Source organism: Mus pahari, chromosome 17 (assembly GCF_900095145.1).
Source record: "Mus pahari chromosome 17, PAHARI_EIJ_v1.1, whole genome shotgun sequence".
In the NCBI taxonomy this organism is placed as follows: domain Eukaryota; kingdom Metazoa; phylum Chordata; class Mammalia; order Rodentia; family Muridae; genus Mus; species Mus pahari.
Window position 1 is genome coordinate 2,527,983 of NC_034606.1, and position 13,213 is coordinate 2,541,195.

Below are 13,213 nucleotides of genomic sequence, written 5' to 3' on the forward strand. Positions count from 1 at the left end.
CTCCCCTCCCTACCTTTGTTATTGGGTGTGTTGGTTTGAGTGAACTATTCTTCTATGTGTCTGGCATTTGAATACATTGTTACCAGTTGGTGGCTCTGTATGTGGAGCCTTTTGATGTGTGACCTTGGGTAAAAGTGTGTCACCTAGAGGATGCTTTGAGGTTTCAAAGTCATGAGCCATTTCCTGTTCACTTTCTCTGATGTCTGTGGTTTAAGATGAGAGGCCTTGGCTTCTGTTTTCAGCCATCACATCTGCTGCTGTCTTCTTCCTTACCATGGCTGCTGTCATCTCTCTAGAAACAAAAGCCCAACCAAACCCTGTAAGGTGTGGTGGTCACTTATCACAGCAGCAGCAGATAACTAATACACTAGGTCTTAATGTGGAGCCCAACCTGACATGGAACTTGAGGTCCTTTCCCTTAACCTTGCTGAGTGCCACCACACATAGCACACATAGCTTTGAGTATTAATCTATAATACTAAAACCAATATTTTCATCCTAGAGTTGGAAAGATAGAATTCGATATTTTCAATTACGTTCTACAGTGATGTAAAAATAAGTGTTCTTTGTAACATAATATTGCCAATTTAAGACATTCTTTTTCTTCTTCAAAATAATTAACTTCATAAACCAGTATTAGGATTTAAATTTTATCATGTTTTCATAAATGGAACTAATTTTATCTGTTAATTATCAAAAATCGGGATGGGGAGTCTTGTTATTGTTAATGGAAAGTAAAAATTAAAATTGTGGTCTCTGGAAAATCAGTTCAGTTGTGTTAGTAGACCTGTTGATGAAAACATAACAGAAAATGCACACTATTCAAAGTTCTTTGGACAGTTAGGAATTTCTAAGGAGATCTAAAGTAGAGATGGTGCTTTCATTAGCAAAATGTCTTGTTTCACAAAATTCTCTTTATAATGTAAAATTAGGTAGATGGCCTTAAGTTGTGGTTTTAGTAATTTTGACAGAGCATTTGACTAGAAATGCTTATATATTGGACCAATTAAAGACAATTCACATTTGTGGTTTGAGTATAAATATGTACAAATTATACCCATCTATCTTACTGCATTTCCTCTCTCTTCCCTGAAGACCTTACTGTGTGCTTTATCTGTAATTGTTGCCAGTTCCTCTCCTAGTCCCATTGGGCCTCTGGTGCAGCAGTCTGTACTCTTGATGACAGAGCCTGCCCAAAGGATTTCATGCCCCTATGTAACTACAGCTGAACAGAGAGTCTATTTTTGTAATTTTGGAGTTTGGGCTCTGTTATTGGAAGTAAATGAAGAGATGCAGGTGTTCTCCAGTCCAAAGCCTTTGGGAGTTTTGAGGGTAAATGTTTGAAAAGAAAATGCATATGTTTCCAGAGTCAAACAGCAGCTGTGAGACAAGGATTTATGTTTTTTTTCTCAGAACTTTCAGATTACAGAATGTTTCATTTAATCACAAGCACAGAAGTGGAAGTGAATGTTAAAGATGTTATGCATAAAAAATAGTTTACTGATCACTTTACCATGCAAAGTGGTTGTGGGAATATGTGAGCAATGTGACTTTTAGGCATGATGTAAACAATTTATAAAGGACTATGGTAGTTACAGGATATAGAATTTTGGAAATGTTGCATTTGTAATACAGTTTTTAAATCCCATTAATTAATGAAACAATCTATTTTCCATTTAGAAGAACACACACACACACACACACACACAAGATTATATTTGTGGAAAAATATTTTTGACATATACTTTGATTATATAGCTTTTTATAGTAAAACTTTTAAGTCATAGCATTTTAGACAAACTAAGATATTTTTAAATATAGTAAGTATATGTCTCTATAATATCAAACTTGAAATTTGACAGATATTGATGCTTAAATAGTTATATAAAGCACATACATGTATATAAGCTTATATACTTAAAATGCTTTTTCAAATCATGAACTTTCTTTGTATTTCATTCTCTAAAGGACTACTTTTCAGTATTCATTTGCTTTCTTATATTTTTATTTCGCTTCCCTTTTAAAGCTGTCATTTTTTTGTCTTTCTGAGATGTGTCTTCTATATACCCTGGAAGGCTTGGTACTAGAGTAAGCCCAGATTTCTTGAGACTTGCAATACTCCACTGTCTTTTGCCTCTGATGTGCATGCAGGGGTTATAGATGTATGCACAGTGCCTTCCCTTTTGTCCTTATTTTCTTTGTATAATATTCATTGTTTATTAATTTATGCAATAAATACTTTGTTATAAACTTTTTTGGCATGTAAAAATTTAATAATCCCCATTGCCTGTGTAAAATTCTAATGTGCTGAGGAGATAAACAGAGCATCGTGGAAGAGGAGTGGGTGAGTGAGGTGATTGGGAGGGGTTTGCATTCGCTCATTCTGAGCTCAGTTCGTGCTTTGTAGGTTGTAGGACTTGGAACAGGATAACCTCTGATTATTGGTTCTCATCTTCAAAAATTAATCCATTTATCTCAGATCATTTTTTGTGAGGATTAGATTTAATAAACTCAAGTGTTTACTCAAATGTAATGCAAGCTTCTGTTAATTTTAGTTAAGAGATTGTGTTAATTAAATACTTCAGTTTTTTCTGATGCTGCTATTTTCTTCCCTACCAGATCCCTTTTCATGTCCAGTTTTTCTTCTAGTCACTTTATAAACCTGGGAGTGTTTGGTTCTGAAGCTGGACAGCAAAGCTTTTACGTAATTCCAGAATGTTCCTTCCACACTTAAGTGTCTTCTGAAGTCATAGTTTGGGAGTCAAGAGAAATTTCAATAGTAACAGGAAATTACTTTGTTCCTTTGAGAAGTCCTGGATTCTGGAATGAAGCCAGCAGGAGAAATCTGGTGAGCCTTGTGGGCGATCACTTCTTTCCCTCCTATGGCACTGGGTCAGAAGTCAGGCGTGTTTTATTGTATGCTTAATAAAAGTAAAGTGATAGTAAGAGAAAATAGTAGCAGTTTCATGAGTAAGTAGCAAATTAATGTAAAAGAAAAAGTTCAGAAACAGGCTACATGTGAACTAGGCTGTAAAACAACTATAAAATGTGTAGATTTAATCATTTAGTTAAAGTCTCTTTAAGTGGATCAAAAGCCACTATTATTATCCAAGTTTATATTTAAGAAAATGATGTAATTCTTCAAATTATGTCTTAGTTTTGCATATGCTGGTTTGTGTGTTTAAGATCCAGTAACACTGACCATGTGAATATGTCCAAAATTTAAGATTGGTTTAGTAACTTTCTGACAAAATATTCAGGGTTGAAATTCCTGCTAATCTTTGCCTTTCGCCCTTTTCCTGGACGTTCTAGTGTCCATCTCAAAGACAGCTGTTTTATATGTAATTATAATATGATTGGGAGTTCTAAATTAAGAGGCCATTGCTAGTATATAAGATGGAAAAATACATCCTTGCCATTTGGGTGTAACCTTAATGTTCATAGGCCTTTGTCATTTTATTCCTAAGTTGTCCACTGTGTGAGACACGTGGTAATAATTTAGAATAATGGTATAAACTAATGATTCTTGCATAGATATAGATAGAAGAATGCTTAAGTTTCTACATAGCTCATTATTATTGAGGGAGTTGGGAAGACAGTACAAGAAGGTCAATAGGGAATTTTTAAAATCCACAAACATTTATAGATCAGTAATAACAAAATAAATTGGGAAATTATAATTTTTGGCTAAGTATACTTTACCTGAAGGAGTTTAATATTTGCATATGGAGAATTACTTTATATTGCTATCATTTACTTACAGTGTAGCATGGGTGTGTGCGTGTCTGTGTGTGTGTGCAGACATGCACTTATATGTATGTGTGAACTGGACTCAAAGGAGATGAAAAGTACAGAGGCCCAAAGAACCAGACTTGGCTAACCTGGAAGATATTCTAAGTGTTGCAGAGCACCATGCTGCAATTCATTCTGTTCCCTGTATCTCCTTGCTGGATTCCAGGCGGCTAGGCTACTTTACCCTGGATAGTTTAAATATAGGCAAAAGTTAGGAGTAGTCTGGAGAAGGGAAGGGTCAGCACAGGAAGGGTAAGTTAAAGGGAAGTGATAAAGTGAGATGCTCCTCATGTCTGAGAGAGCTGACCATTGTCGTTAAATTGGATATAGCCCTTAACTTGACTTTGACTCTTGAAAGCTTGCCACACTAAGCCCTCTTCATACAATTATTTGGCTAGACAAATTTCAGGCTAAGGTGGATTTTTTTTTTTTTTTTTTGGTGGTGGTTGTAGTGTTTTAAATTAAGTATTTGAAGTCGGGTGGTGGTAGCGCACGCCTTTAATCCCAGCACTTGGGAGGCAGAGTCAGGCAGATTTCTGAGTTCGAGGAGAGCCTGGTCTACAAAGTGAGTTCCAGGACAGCCAGGGCTACACAGAAACACCAAAATAAATAGATAAATAAATAAATAAATAAATAAATAGATAGATAGATAGATAGATAGATAGATATTTGAGCCTGCCTTTAAGTGAATAAATAATTTACTTTAAATAATTAGAATGTTCTTTTGGGAAGCAAATACTTACATACCTAGTGTGTGCACAATCATTCTGGTTTACTCATAAGGAAGTAGCTAATCTACATACACCTGAAAGCATGGTTTCCTTTCACAGATGTTTGCCTGTTGATCATCACAGTTTTATTTTTGTAATTATTTCACTTTTATACCTATTATGAAAATTCTAAAGGAAATTCTTAACCTAGTAGAGGTCTTTTTTGAATATAAAAATTGAAGAATTCTAAGTAGGTTATACTTTTATTTTTCATTTGTGAAGTAGAAATCTAAAGCCTCATGGGGATAGTTGAATGAATGAATATAGTATTTTTACAAACTTTATTATGGATAAATTGTGAAGTAACACAAATACATGTATTTCATAGATAGCAGTCCCAGAAAAAAAACAAATAGAAAAATAAGTTACTTGTAACGTGTACAAACATAAGCTATAGATAGCAATATGGATCTTAGGATAACAAAACATTTTGCTTGCAAGTTGTCCCTCCACCTTCCCTTTTTGAGACATGGTCTGTCTTCATAGTCCTGTGATGGCCTCAGAACTCATTCTGTGGGCCAGGTTGGCTTCCGTTTTACAGAGACAGCCCTCTGAAGTGCTGGGAGTATAGGCATGCACCACCATGCCCAGCTCACATGCTTGATAAATGATAAATAGAGCTGAGAAAGTTACAAGATTAATGCTTTATTATAGTCTGTAATCCTAGTTCTCAAAAAACCCTAAGAGAGTGATCTGAGGTGCATGTGAAGAATTGTAGTCCGGCTTGGAGAGATGGCTTAGCAGGAAAGAACATTTGCTGCTTTAGCAGAGGGTCTGAATTTGGTTTTGATTATTTACATCAGACAGTTCACAAAGGCTTGTACCTTCAGCTTCTGGAGATACAGCACCCCCTTCTGGCTTCCACTGGTTCCTGCATATATGCCTGTATACACCCCTACCCCCAGAGTTTTATTTAAAGGATAAGAATATTCATGGCGGCTATTTATGACAATCACAAGTATTTTTGCTGTCCAATTGTAAATTGTGAAACAATTCAGAATGAATCCTTAGATGTGCCTTGGTAAAATTTTGGAGCCTGTAAAAACATTTGATGTCATTGCAAAGATTCATATAGAAAGCATATTTTAAAAAGCACTGATAATGACTAGAAGTATAGCTTAGTGGCAGAACACTTCCCTAGGTCCTCCATTCACTTCAGAGGACTGCCAAAATAACAGATAAAGTAAAACAAAATAATGTGAAACTACTTTATTATTTTCTTGTTGCTGTGACAGAATTCCTGACAAAAATGACTTAAGGAAGTAAAAGTTAATTATGACTCAGTGTTGAGCTTTTTATATGACACCCAAACATATGTCTCCTGTGTGATCGAAGGGCAGACTCATCTTCAAAGTGGGAGGCACAGTTCTATAGACCAGAGTCCCAGACTGAATTAGAAGGGAAAGAAGAAGCTAATGGAGCCCAGCATTGACCTTTGTGCTCTTGACTGCCTGTGACCTGTTTCCTCAAGCATTGTTGCCTCCCCAGCATGGCATGCAGCAGAAAGCGAACATGCAGTTGCTGCCATTCCCAGCCAGTTCATTGCTCAGCACAGCAAACTGGAGATCCTCTCATATGTACTGTCCTGTGAAGCCAGGATCTTCTTTCTATAGGTTAAGCATATAAATGTTCTTTTGACTTAAAATGCTTTCAATTCTAATGGGGTTGTTGGGATATAATATCATAAATAGTGCATCTATACACTAATCTAATAGAGTGTGTTGCCATTGTAGAACTAAGATCTTTAATGAACAAGGCAAGAAAACTTTAAAGTTGGTAATACCTTTTTTTTTTTTTAAAGAGTAGGTCAAAATAGTTGCAGAATATGATAATAAAAAGATACTTTTGTACAGGAATTTGAAATTAGAAGCATTTCCAAGACAATAAGGGTTTGTGATGGCTGATTTTTTTTGGTTGTACATTTATTTCCCACTAACCTTTCTTTTGGCTGAAACATAGTTCATGATTATTAGCAATGTTTGGAAGTAGGACATTTCCTTGAAATAAGTGAGTAAGGGCTGAGAGGAAGAGAGAAGTCAAGAATTTAAAGAGGGATTATTACTGCATATGAACATGAGGCTTTCTGAAATAGTTCTGCAGTTGTAGAAGGCAGGCCACACTTATCAATTTTTGTTAAAAGATAAGTAATGGGCTAACAACCATTTAACAGGTGGTGTACAGCCATTCTGTGTGTGAACGTTTCATCTGCATGTATGCTTGTGTAGCATATGTATGTGGTTCCTTTGGAAGCCATAGAAGGGTGTGTTGTCTCTGTAACTCGAGCTACAGAGAGCTGTTGGGTATCCTGTGGATGCTGGGAACTGAAGCAGGAGCCGCTCCAAGAGCCACAATTTTCTTAACGCTGAGCCAGCTCTGCAGCTCCTTTTTGCTTCTTCTTTATCAACTTATAGTTCGTCAAGGGAGATATCAGATATGTAGACATGTTCAAGATGGTTATAAGACACTGATAATTCAAATGAAATTCTTGTGACATGGGAAAGGATCCCTGTAATAATTTAAGAACAAGTGAGATTTTCATTGTGAACTGTATGAGAAAAAGTCGGTCCTTTTGAGGGCTACTCTGTTCAACTGTTTGCAAAGCTTAGGCATGGGTTGAGAATAGTGGTATACATTAACGTCTGAAAGAATAAGCTCTTCACAGTTTTTGAGGCTATGAAAGTTATTTGAAAGTGACTTGAAAGCAATTTTTATTCTGAGTGGAAAGTCAAAAGGTTTTGGCGATTTAATGTCTGGAAACCAAGTTGGGTGGTGGCATGTTTGAGTGTAAAAAGGTGGGCAGGGGACAAAGTTAGTAAAATGGTTTAATGGAGAAAAATATTGTCAGTTTAAAGATCCCACAAATTTGTGGCGTAATAATATGTTAGAATTAGTAGAACTTGATTGGATTTGGTGTGGTGTCAGGGAAATGGCACATCTGGTGAATATGAAGTGTGCTTGTCTAGACATCTGGGTAGCCAGAGTGTGTTCCACTAAGATGAGAAACAGCAGAGAACCCTAAAGAGCCTGACTTAGATTGCTGTTTGATTAAATGAATTTTAAGCAATATTTTTTTCACTATTGTTCTGAAAGCTGCCAAGTAGATCCTGAGGGTGCACCTGGTAAGGGTCCTCTTGATGTTTCATGAGTTGAGAGAGATCGTGCATGTGCATCAGACATGTGGGCCAAACTCCTTTGCTCACATAACTAACCCAGTGCTATAACAAAGGCCCCACTTCTTGAAATTGATATTATCTAATTAAATTCAACTGGAGTTTTGAAGGAGACATTGAAACCATAGTGAGATCAACACTAATACTTTCTGTTTCATTTGTGTTGACTATTATTCTAGGTATCTACCTAAGCAGTTTGATTCAAGAATACACATTCAACATTTACCAGGGAGCACAGGCTCTGCAGAAAACCAGACCTTGAGATTGGTTGTTCAGTCTACCAAATTCTGTTGTGTTTTCTTTACTAGCTCCTACCTGTATGCAAGGTACTATAAGAGGTTGCTATTAAAATGTGTTCTAGTCAGGGGTCTGAGCAGGCCTGGAGGTCATGGCAGGGCATCACCTGTTAAATGGCTGTTAGCCCACTACCTCTTAGTGTATAAAAGCAAAACACAACTATATTCTGAAAACAGAGGGAGAAAACTGATCCAAATGGAGGCAAGATTTGAATAGACTTCAGAAAGGGCTTCAAAAGAGAGAAAAGCCTCCATTATTATTCCACAGGACTCTGCAGTTCCTATTTTTTCATTGCAACTAAGTTTACATTGTTTTCTTTTAAATGGGAATCATAATTAACTGAAGACCATGTTTCTTTTTTTCTTTTTTAGACTTTTTTTAAAAAAATAACTTTTAGCTCCTTTGTCGCTGTACTGGTACCATGCAGTTTTTATCACAATTGCTCTGTAGTACAGCTTGAGGTCACACATGGTGATTCCTTCCACCAGAGGATCTTTTATTGTTGAGAATAGTTTTTGCTATCCTAGGTTTTTGGTTATTCCAGAGGAATTTGCAAATTGCCCTTTCTAACTCTGTGAAGAATTAAGTTGGAATTTTGATGGGGATTGCATTGAAATTGTAGATTGCTTTCAGCAAGATGGCCATTTTTACTATATTAATCCTGCAAATCCATGAGCATGGGGGATCTTTCCATCTTCTAAGAACTTCTTCGATTTCTTTCTTCAGAGACTTGAAGTTCTTATCAAACAGACCTTTCACTTCCTTAGGTAGAGTCACACCAAGGTATTTTATGTTACTTGTGACTATTGTGAAGGGTGTTGTTTCCCTAATTTCTTTTTCATCCTGTTTATCCTTTGAGTAGAGGAAGGCTACTGATTTGTTTGAATTAATTTTATATCCAGATACTTCATTGAAGTTGTTTATCAGGTTTAGGAGTTCTCTGGTGTAATTTTCAGGGTTTTATATATATATATATATATATATATATATATATATATATATATACATATATACACACATACATACACACACACACACACACTATTACATCATCTGCAAATAGTGATATTTTTGACTTCTCCCTTTCCAATTTGTATCCCCTTGATATCCTTTTGTTGTCTAATTGCTCTGGCTAGGACTTCAAGTACCTATATTGAATAGGTAGGGAGAAAGTCGGTAGCCTTGTCTAGTCCCCGATTTTAGTGGGATTGCTTCAAGTTTTTTCCATTAAGTTTGATATTTGCTCCATGTCACTTTTATTGTGTTTATGAATGGGCCTTGAATTCTTGACCTTTCCAAGGTTTTTATCATAAATGGGTGTTCGATTTTGTAAAATGCTTTCTCAACATCTAATGAGATGATCATGTTGTTTTTGTCTTTTGAGTTTGTTTATATAGTGGATTACGTTGATGGATTTCAATATATTAAACCATCCCTGCATCCCTGGGATGAAGCCTACTTGATCATGATGGTGATCGTTTTGATGTGTTCTTGGATTTGGTTGGCAAGAATTTTATTGAATATTTTTGCATCAATATTTATAAGAGAAATTGGTCTTAAGTTCTTTTGTTGGGTCTTTATGTGGTTTAGGTATCAGAGTAATTGTGGCTTCATAGAATGAATTGGGTAGAATACCTTCTCTTTCTACTTTGTGGAGTAGTTTGAGGAGAACTGGAATTAGGTCTTCTTTGAAGGTCTGATAGAACTCTGCACTAAACCCATATGGTCCTGGTTTTTGTTTTTGTTGTTGTTGTTTGTTTGTTTGCTTGGTTTTTTTGTTTTTCGTTTTTGTTTTTCTTTTGGTTTTGGTTTTGGTTGGGAGACTATTATTGACTGCTTCTATTTCTTTAGGGGATATAGGACTATTTAGATCATTAATCTAATCCTGATTCCTGATTTAACTTTGGTACCTGGTGTCTAGAAAATTGTCCATTTCATCCAGGTTTTCCAGTTTTGTTGAGTATAGCCTTTTGTAATAGGATCTGATGATGTTTTGGATTTCCTCAGGTTCTGTTGTTATGTCTACCTTTTCATTTCTGATTTTGTTAATTAGTATACTGTCCCTGTGCCCTCTAGTCTAGCTAAGGGTTTATCTATGTTGTTGATTTTCTCAAAAAAAAAACAAAAACAAAAAACAGCGCCTGGTTTGGTTGATTCTTTGTGTAGTTACTTTGTTTCCACTTGGTTACTTTCAGCCCCAGTTTGATTATTTCCTGCTGTCTACTCCTCTTGGGTGAATTTGCTTCCTTTTGTTCTAGAGCTTTTAGGTGTGCTGTCAAGTTGCTAGTGCATGCTCTCTCTAGTTTCTTTTCTGTGGCACTCAGAGCTATGAGTTTTCCTCTTAAGACTGCTTTCAGTATGTCCCATAAGTTTGGTATATTGTGCCTTCATTTTCATTAAACTCTAAAAAAAAATTCTTTAATTTCTTTTTTCTTTCTTGACCAAGTTATCATTTAGTATAGTGTTGTTCACCTTCAACGTGAATGTTGGCTTTCTCTCTCTCTCTCTCTCTCTCTCTCTCTCTCTCTCTCTCTCTTTTTTTTTTTTGTTATTGAAGATCAACCTTAGTCCGTGGTGATCTTCTGAGATGCGTGGGATTGTTTCAATATTTTTCTATCTGTTGAGGGCTGTTTTGTGACCAATTATATGGTCAGTTTTGGAGAAGGTACTATGAGGTGCTGAAAAGAAGGNATATCCTTTTTTTTTTGGATAAAATGTTCTGTAGATACCTGTTAAATCTGTTTGTTTCATAACTTGTGTTAGTTTCAATGTGTCTGTGTTTAGTTTCTGTTTCCAGGATCTATCCATTGATTTGTTGAAGTCTCCCATTATTATTGTGTGAGTTGCAATGTGTGCTTTGTGTTTTACTATAGTTTCTTTATGAATGTAGATGCCTTTGCATTTGGAACATAGATATTCAGAATTGAGAGTTCATCTTGGAAGATTTTACCTTTGATGAGTATGAAGAGCCCCTTCTTGTCTTTTTTGTTAACTTTGGGTTGGACGTTGATTTTATTCGACATTAGAATGATTACTCTAGCTTTTTCTCTTTGGACTGTTTGCTTGGAAAATTGTTTTCCATCCTTTTTCTCTGAGGGTAGTGTCTGTCTTTGTTCCTGAAGTGGGTTTCCTGTATGCAGCAAAATGTTGGGTCCTGTTTATATAGCCAGTCTGTTAGTCTATGTCTTTTTATTGTGGAATTGAGTCCATTGATATTAAGAGATATTAAGGAAAAGTAATTGTTGCTTCCTGCTATTTTTGTTGTTAGAGTTGTGATTCTGTTCTTGTGGCTATCTTCTTTTAGTTTTGTTGAAGGATTACTTTCTTGCTTTTTTTAGGCATAATTTCCCTCCTTGTTTTGGAGTTTTCCTTTTATTATCCTTTGAAGGGCTAGATTCGTAGAAAGATATTGTATGAATTTGGTTTTGTCATGAAATACTTTGATTTCTCCATCTTTGGTCATTGAGAGTTTTTGGTGGTATAGTAGCCTGGGCTGGCATTTGTGTTCTCTTAGGGTCTGTATATCCTCTGTCTAGGAACTGGTGCGAAGTCTGGTGTAATTCTAATAGGCCTGCCTTTATATGTTACTTGACCTTTTTCCCTTACTGCTTTTAATATTCTATCTTTATTTAGTGCATTTGTTGTTCTGATTATTATGTGTCCGGAGGAATTTCTTTTCTAGTCCAGTCTATTTGGAGTTCTGTAGGCTTCTTGTATGTTCATGGGCATCTCTTTTTTTAGGTTAGGGAAGTCTTCTTGTATAATTTTGTAGAAGATATTTACTGGCCCCTTAAGTTGAAAATCTTCATTCTCATCTATACCTATTATCCTTAGGTTTGGTCTTCTCATTGTGTCCTCAATTTCCTGGATGTTTTGACATAGGATCTTTTTGCTTTTTGCATTTTCTTTGATTGTTGTGTCTATGTTTTCTATGGAATCTTCTGCACCATCCCTTGTATTCTGTTGGTAATGCTCACATCTATGGTTCCTGATTTCTTTCCTAGGACTTCTATCTCCAGAATTGTCTCCCTTTGTGTTTTCTTTATAGTTTCTACTTCCCTTTTTAGATCTTGGATGTTTTTGTTCAGTTCCATTACCTCTTTGGTTGTGTTTTCCTGTAATTCTTTAAAGGCTTCTACTTGTTTAGCAGTGTTTTCCTGTAATTATTTGATGGAGTTTTGTGTTTCCTCTTTAAGGGCTTCTACCTGTTTAGCAGTGTTCTCCTGTATTTCTTTAAGTGAATTATTAATGCCCTTCTTAAAATCCTCTACCAGCATCATGAGATATGATTTAAAATCTGAATCTTTTTTTTCTGGGTCTCTTGGGGTATCCAGGACTCACTGTGGTAGGTGTATGATGCTCACCAGGTTCTGATGCTGCTGCTTGTTCTTGGTTTCTGTTAGTCAGGTTCTTGTGTTTGCCTTTCACCATCTGGTGATCTCTGATGTTAGATGTTGTAGATGTCTCTGACTGCAGCGTGGTCCTCCTGTGATTCTGTTAGCCTATCTCAGCACTCCTGGGAGTCCAACTCTCCCCTGAGTCCTGTAGGTCAGAGCACTCTCTGCAGGCAAGCTCTTCTTGTTCAGGGAAGTTGCACAGAGTTCTGTACCTCAGTTCCCCCTCCTGGCTGAGGATGAAGGCCTGAAGGGACCCTGTTCAAGAAGCTCTGTTGCTTCTGGGGCCCACATGCTCTCCTGCAGTGACTGGTCTCTGAGAGACCGGTGATACAAGATGGTGCTTTCACCTGAGTACTGGGGTCAGAACCCTCTCTGGATGCCGACTCTCCTCAGTGATCCTAGGATCCTCGGCATGCTAGGCTACCTGCGGCATGGAGAGCTTTTTGGGGACCGTGGGACCGTCCTCCAGGTTCATTCCCAAGGTGGTTTGTGGCAATGCTGAGAATTCTTAACTAGACCACCTACAACAGTTGCTGCTGTAGATATGTCAGTGGGAATGCAAACTGCTGTAACTGCTGGATTTCAGTGTGGAGACTCCTCAGCACCTAGAAATCAATCACCAGATAACCCCGCTCTACCCCTTCGGCATATGCCCAGGGGCAACCTACGCCGTAGGTACTTGCTCTGCCGTCTTCACTCTTGCTCTATAGCTAGGAAATGGAAACAAACTAAATGTCTGACAACTGACAAAAGAATAATGAAGATATGATTCCAGAAGGTCCAAGAA

General features: G+C 36.8%; 1 protein-coding gene across 6 annotated transcripts in view; it reads left to right on the forward strand.

Moving 5' to 3' along the window:
• The window catches only part of Vps13b (vacuolar protein sorting 13 homolog B), a 529,582-nt gene that overhangs the window by 139,272 nt on the left and 377,097 nt on the right, over positions 1 to 13,213 (forward strand). The window contains exon 20 of one of the 6 annotated variants that reach the window (XM_029548112.1): positions 2,620 to 2,719. The exons of the other annotated variants lie outside the window; for them this stretch is intronic. Within the exon in view, the coding sequence (XP_029403972.1) occupies positions 2,620 to 2,660 (41 nt within the window). The 3' untranslated portion in view covers positions 2,661 to 2,719. Of the gene's footprint in view, positions 1 to 2,619; positions 2,720 to 13,213 lie in introns of those variants that run through there. 6 annotated transcript variants of the gene reach the window in all.